This window comes from Arachis stenosperma, chromosome 4, assembly GCF_014773155.1.
Source record: "Arachis stenosperma cultivar V10309 chromosome 4, arast.V10309.gnm1.PFL2, whole genome shotgun sequence".
NCBI lineage: Eukaryota > Viridiplantae > Streptophyta > Magnoliopsida > Fabales > Fabaceae > Arachis > Arachis stenosperma.
This window is the reverse complement of record NC_080380.1, coordinates 6176125-6183276: the sequence shown is the minus strand read 5'-3', so window position 1 is coordinate 6183276 and position 7152 is coordinate 6176125. Positions and strand designations below refer to the sequence as shown.

Below are 7152 nucleotides of genomic sequence, written 5' to 3'. Positions count from 1 at the left end.
TTGCAAATAAATCAACACAGAGAACTCTGTGAATCTTTTATGATATATAGATCTGTTTTATTACATACATAATTTGTGAGATGAAAAGTAGGGAAAAAAACTTGACAAAAAAACCAAAAGGTTTCCGGTTGAGACTCTTAGTGCACAAGGTTTTTTGCATTTCAGAAGTGCAAAAATTGCATAGTTTCATAATTGTCATAAATAAGAACATTAGAATGTAACAAAAGGGAGTAACAACACCCTTTTATGATATTGGATACCTACAAATAAATCCAACCATGGATCATGATAATGATGACGATGATGTGGCCAAAAGTAACCTATTGAAGAGCATTGGCACCAGCAACAATCTCAAGAATTTCACCTGTGATCTTAGCCTGACGCTCCCTATTGTAGATAATGGATAAGTTCTTCTTCAATTCAACAGCATTATCAGTAGCACTACTCATTGCACTCATTCTAGCAGCCAGCTCACTTGCAAGTGATTCTTGAAGTGCTCTTAAGACTTGGCTGTTAAGATAAAGCGGCAAGAGAGCATCAAGGATCTGAACAGGATCTTGCTCAAACTCCAAGATTGGTGAATAGTCTTCTGTCTTTGTCCTCACAGAATCTCTCTCCACAGTTAGTTTTCCTTCCTTTGTTGTTAGCCTAAAGAACTCATCATCAGCAGCATCAACACAGTTTCCGTTGATGTCACAAATCTCTCCCTTTGGTGACAGTGGAAGCAAGGTGTGAATCACAGGATCTGATTTCACCAATGACACAAACTTTGTGTACAAGAGTTCTACTTTGTCAACCTCTTCACTGATGAACAATGAGAAGGCATCATCAGCAATTGCCTGAGCCTCTTTCGCAGTAGGAAGTGTTCCTCCTTCTAGAAACCGATCAACTGGTATGTAAGGCCTACGGAGGAAGTAAGAGTTACCCTTCTTGCCAACGCTAATGATAGTGTAGTCAAGACCAAGATCCTTCAATTCAGCAATTCTTTTCTCGGCTTTCTTAATGATGTTATTGTTGAAACCACCACAGAGACCTCTATCACCAGTGCACACAACCAGTGCTACCTTTTTCACTGGCCTAACTTTTGTGAGAGGGACATCAATGTCCTCAGTTTGGAGTTGCTCGTTGATGTTGTAGAGGACCTCAACAAGGGTCTCTGAGAAGGGTCTTCCATTGACAACAGCTTCTTGAGCCCTTCTGACTTTAGCAGCAGCAACAAGCTTCATTGCCTCTGTGATCTTCTGTGTGTTCTTGACAGATTCAATGCGGGTTCTGAGCTCTCTGAGACCACACTGTACTGGGGCGACAGAAGAACGTGAAGGGCTACATGAGGGTGAGTTTTGTGAAGGGAGCTGAAAAGGATTAAGAACAGAACGGAAGGAGAGGTTGGAGGCATCAGAAATGGAAGGTTTTGAAGATACCAACATAGTGAGGTTGGAGCAAGACATTATTGCAGATGGAGTAGTACTTTTGGGGATTCTGTAGTGTAAGTAGATTACAGCAGCAGAAAGAAAGGGAGAGAAAGAGGGTTGTGGTGTATTGGTTTGGTTGGTTTATGTTGAGATTGATGTTATCCTCTCCTTCTGTGTTCATAGATGCCCAATTTGCCATGGTTGTATCAAATGGGGAATGAGTGGAGGGAATGAGAGGGAGTGGATGAGGTTTTGGGATAACGATTTTGACGGTTGGCGGAGAGAGCAGATTGCTGTGTACATGTGGTTCTTGTGGGTCCAATCTGACATGGCTGGGTAACACAAAATATTTTTTTTCTTTCCTTCAAATTAGATACACTATGACATCTAAAATCATCTGTTTCAAGTGAAATGGTCCCAATTTCGACTTTTCAATATTTGTTACTGTATCATTCATATTTTAACTCTTAATTTTCACCTTCCTCGTAATAATTGAGGTTTGAACCCCAAAAGCATCATGCCACAATTTTGAGCTGTGGCTTTTTCTGCTCTTAATCTGTCATGTGAAGTTGTTAACTCTAACACAAAAAAATCCGATAAATAGAGATTTATACAATTCAATTGTTTTAAACGTTGATTTTAATTAATATATATTATATATATTTTTTATAATTCAGATCAATAATTAAAACAATTGAAATATTGATATTCTCCATACACTTGAAACTCTTCCCAATTCTATCATGAGTTATGAGGCAATGGTATGCCTATAATTAAAGTGACTAGACAACTTCACATGACAAATTACAGGGGTTGGGGACTTGGGGGACTAAGAGTCTTATTGTCTCAAAGATGAACCAACTAAGAGGAGAATTCTAATAGCCACATATACCTTTAGCACTAAATATTTACAAATTACAAACATTAAATAACAAATAGTTATACAAATCTAAAGTCTCATTATAAGATAAGAGTCATGTTACACATTTAAGTCTTTTTGATAAACATATCTAATTAATTTGGTCCAAGGTCAATAAAAATCAATTTCATTAGTGAGAACGTGAATACAAGCTCCAACTACGTAAAATGGTCCCGCGTTCTTCTCTTTCTCCTTCTTCTTCTTTCTCTTCTTCCCTTTTCTCTTCTTTTTTCGTGTTCCTTCTTTTCTTCACGTGTTTCCTTCACATCATCGTTCTTTTTTTGCTCTTGTTGTTTTCTTCCATGTTTTTTCTCTCTCTTAGTGATTTTGTATTATTATGCATTTCTTCTTCTTCTTTTTTGTTTAATTTTTTTTGTTTTTATTCTTATTAAGAGAGTAAAACCAGAAGAATAATGAGAAGGTAAAACAAGAAGATGATGAACAAAAAAAGAAAAAAAAATGATGAAGAAAAAGAAGGAGGAGGAGTTTTGAGTTTTGGTGCATTCTGAATTTGAATTTCGGTGCATTCTAGATTTAATTTCAGTGCATTCTGGTCTTAACTTGTTTTAAATTGAATTTATTTGTGTGTCATCGTCATTAAAGAAATTTAGTGCATTCTGAATTTAAAATGTTATATATATAAAGAGAAGACAACGATAATAACAATAATGATGATGGAGAAAGGAAAGAAAGAAGGAGATTGAAGAAATTTAAATGAGAGAAGGAGGATGAGGAGGAGGTGTGGTAGATGGTAGTGGCAACAACGATGATAACAAAGGAGAAAGATGAGAAAAAAATGAGGAAGAGGAGAAGAAGAAGATGATAATAATGAAGAACAACGAAGAGGATGAGTTTTGAGTTATCATTTAGTAGGGATGACAACGGGTCCCCGTGGGGCGAGGACATGCCCCCTGCCCCCGCCTCCATTACCTGTCCTTGTCCCCGCCCCATCCCCACGATGGTAGCGGGGACCTTGTATCTGCCGAGGACCTACGTATCTGCGGATTCAAAAAAAAGGAAAAAAAAAAGAAAAAACAGAAAAAATTTGAGAAATATAATCAAAATCATAGCAGTCAGAATCAGAAATATAAATTAGGGTTAACAGAATCAAAATCACAACAAATAATTAATATAATCAGTATCACAACAATCAGAATCAGAAATATAAATTAGGGTTAACAGAATCAAAATCACAGCAAATAATTAACATAATCAGTAGCACAGTAATCAAAACATAATCAAAATCACAGCAATCAAAATCAGAAATATGAGTTAGGTCTAACATAATCAAAATCACTTTAAAGAGACTCTGACGCGATGACAGCGAAGAGGCTGATGATCTTGTTGGATGACGAACATGCTCTGATGGCGAGGAGGCCCTGACGCGAAGACAATGAAATGCGAAGATGGCGAAGAGGCTCTGATACGATGCTGCTACCTCGGTTGGGTCAGGAGGCGATGACGTTCTCCTCAGTTGGGTTAGCGGCGACGACGACATTCTCCTCAGCAATGACAATGTTCTCCACGAGATAGGACTTAGGCACGCGATGATGCATTTATGTGGTGAGCCGGTGACCAATGACCTCAAGAGTGAGAGGGGAGGATTTTGACGGTGAGGGGTAGGAGGTGGCACCGAGAAGACGCGGCGAGGCTCCGACGTGAAGACACACTCCCTGCTGCGGTGAGCGTGAGGGTGACCTCGATAGGTGGCGATGAGGGACTGAGGGTGTGGGAGGTGGCGGTGAGGGGCTGAGAGGTAGCGATCGGCAGTGGTGACCATGTGTGCGTTTGTGAGAGGACTCAGAGGAGAGGAGAGGCTGAGGGTTTGAGGGTGAAGAGTTTGAAGAGTTTCAATTTTGGGAGTGACAGCTAGGGTTATTTCATATATGTTATATAGATAGTAAAGGTATTTTAGACTTTTCATATATACAAAAATTTAATGGGTCCCCACGAAGGGGGGACCTCTATCCCTGCCCCTGCCCCGTTTATTACACGGGTCCCCGTCTCCCGTCCCCATGGGTAAAAAACCATCCCCGTATCCGTCCCCCGACGGGTAAATTCCCGCAGATACCCGTCCCGCTCGAGATTTTTGCCATGCCTATCATTTAGTAATTTCGGTGCATTTTGGATTTAATTTTGGTGCATTTTGGATTTTATTTCGATGCATTCTGGTCTAAACTTCTTTTGAACTGAATTTGTTTGTGTGTCATCATCATTAAAGAATTTTGCTATATTATGGATTTGAAATGTTATACATATAAGAAAAAGAAGACGATGATAATAATAACGATAAGATGATGATAATAATGATGATGGAGGAGGAGGGGGAGGAAAAGAAAGGAAGAGATCAAAGAAATTCAAATGAAAAAAGAAAAAGGAGGAGGAGGAGGAGATAGAGGTGGAAGTGGTGGCGTTGTGGTGGTGACAACGACAATAATGAAAGAGCAAGATGAGAAAGAAGAAGAATAACGCAAAGAAATTTGAATAAAAAAACAAAGTCAGAAGAGAAAGAAGCCGTCAAAAGACAGTTACAGATAGTGGCATGTTTAGTCAAAGGTTGTTACAAATAGTGGCGCATGGATGTCAATTAGATTATACCAACTTAGTTGGACTTAATTGGGTAATTAACTTGTTTGTAGAGCATTATTCATAAGACAAATGGAAAGAAGAATTCTTTATCCCACCATTTGAGCACTGCAAACTGCCATCAAACATTTGCAACTATATTGCATGCCAAAGCTACCATCGTGAACAATGCAAACAAACTTGGTCAGTTCGTATGGTGCATCATTTGCTGCACTTCAATTAACCATCTATTCTTTTGTATTTCAAACAGCCAATCCTATATAAAATTTGATTTGGTTTGCCAAAACACTCTCCAGGTGTTTCATGGTGTGGCGAACACAAAGGGACCTACAATTGTGCCATGTCTATGGTATTTCCCTTCTCTGTGACTGCTTTACCAATTGTCAAGTTTACGGAAGCAGGGTCCTCACCATTTATACCCCTTCTAATATGCAACTTTTGAGAGCAAAGGACTAGCTAATGTCATTGTAAGGAGGATGAAATATGCGTATATATATTGATGTGAATTGGTAATGTGGTACAATGAATATTCAAAATTCTTAGTCAATGTAACAGTAACATATAATTGTGAGTAAATGAAAGAAGAAAACAAAACAAAAAAATATATTGACAAAAATTGTAGAACTAAGGAAATAATTGTGAAGTCAAGCCAGAGTCAATTGTGAGTGCTGGATACCTAAAGAAAATAAAGAGGAAGGAATTAAGAAGAGAATAAGTAGTTGAGAGAGAGGAAAGCACAACAGAATTATCAGGGAGAAAAGGAGTACCACATCACGATGCCCTTTCATAGCCTTCCAAGCGAGTATTTGTAGTTCTAATTCTCTCACTTCTTCTTGGTCCTTGATGCAGCGAGTCATTCTCCACGTGTCCCCTTTCCATAACTAACTTTTCCCCAATTGAAATGCTTACATTCACCATTCCATCATGATTCTGTTTTGCATGGCTTGCTATGGGTTTTGATCCTTTATTCATACACGTAACATTACCCTTTCCATTGAGAACAACCTTGTCCTCAAGGTTGAATTGAGAAAAAACTTTGGCAAAAGTGTCAGCATTCTCCTAAGTTGAGACAATCGCATTCTATTCTCCCCATTGGACCAAGATCTTAGAGTTCTCGTGACCATCCTTGATTATTGTTCGCGCCTCAAGTATTGCATGTGGCTGCAGTACGGGACCAACCTCATTGGACTAAAGCGGTAGTGGCAAGTATGGAGGGTTTTGTTCTCCACGAAACTTCTTTAAAGCAGAAATGTGAAAAGCATCATGAATCTTCGCCGCCAGTAGCAAGTCCAACTTATATGCGACAACACTTAGCTTTTTCTTGATCAAGAAGGGTCCAAAGTAGCACATTCTCAATTTTTGGTTCTTTTGTAAGGCCACCGAGTGTTGCCTATAAGGCTGTAATTTGACCAGCACCAAATCGCCTTCAACAAACTCTTCCTGGCGATGATTAGCAAATTGCTGCATAAATATTGTGCACACGACAAGTGCATCTTGAGAGAAGCTAAAAGCTTGTCCCGCTACAATAACAATTCCTGTAGTGAAGGTTCATCCTCGACGGAGAATTCATAGTGCATAAGAGATGGGGGGGTCATGGTCAAACAAGGCTTTAAATGGAGTCATCTTTATGCTACTATGGAAGGATGTATCATACCAATTTTGGGCCCAAGAAAGTATCTCCATTCATCTTCGAGGTTGATCAGAATAGAGGCAATGCAAACACATCTCAAGGGATTTGTTGAAAACTTTACTTTGGCCATCAGACTGAGGGTGATAGGCCAAGCTCATTGCTAGTGTTGTCCCTTGGAGTTTGAATAGTTGCTGCCAAAAGTTACTCATGAAAACCTTGTCCTTGTCTGATACAATTGACTTTGGAAACCCATGAATCTTCATTATATTCTTGATAAAAGCTTCAGCCACTGTCCTGCTAGAGAAATCTGCTTAAGTGGAATAAAATGGGAGAATTTTGTCAAACGGTCAATGATTACCATAATAACCGAGTAGCCATTAGCTGAAGGCAGAGCCACAATAAAGTCCATGGCTATACCCTCCCAAACTTGTGATGAAATTGGTAGTGGTTGTGGCAACCCAACTGGCAACTTAGTATCCACTTTAGCTCGCTGACAAATGGAGAAGGAAAGAACATAGTGGCATATATCGCACTGCATATTTGGCCAATAAAAGGAGGAACAAATGCGTTCAATTCTCTTAGCTATCCCAGCATGACCTCCTAGT

General features: G+C 39.2%; 1 protein-coding gene across 1 annotated transcript; it reads right to left on the bottom strand.

Moving 5' to 3' along the window:
* On the bottom strand, nt 1–1602 carry LOC130976007 (ATP synthase gamma chain, chloroplastic-like). Its single transcript, XM_057900734.1, has one exon. The coding sequence runs from the start codon at nt 1446–1448 to the stop codon at nt 321–323; it is 1128 nt and encodes a 375-aa protein (XP_057756717.1). The 5' UTR covers nt 1449–1602; the 3' UTR covers nt 1–320.
* Nucleotides 1603–7152: the final 5550 nt, after the last annotated feature.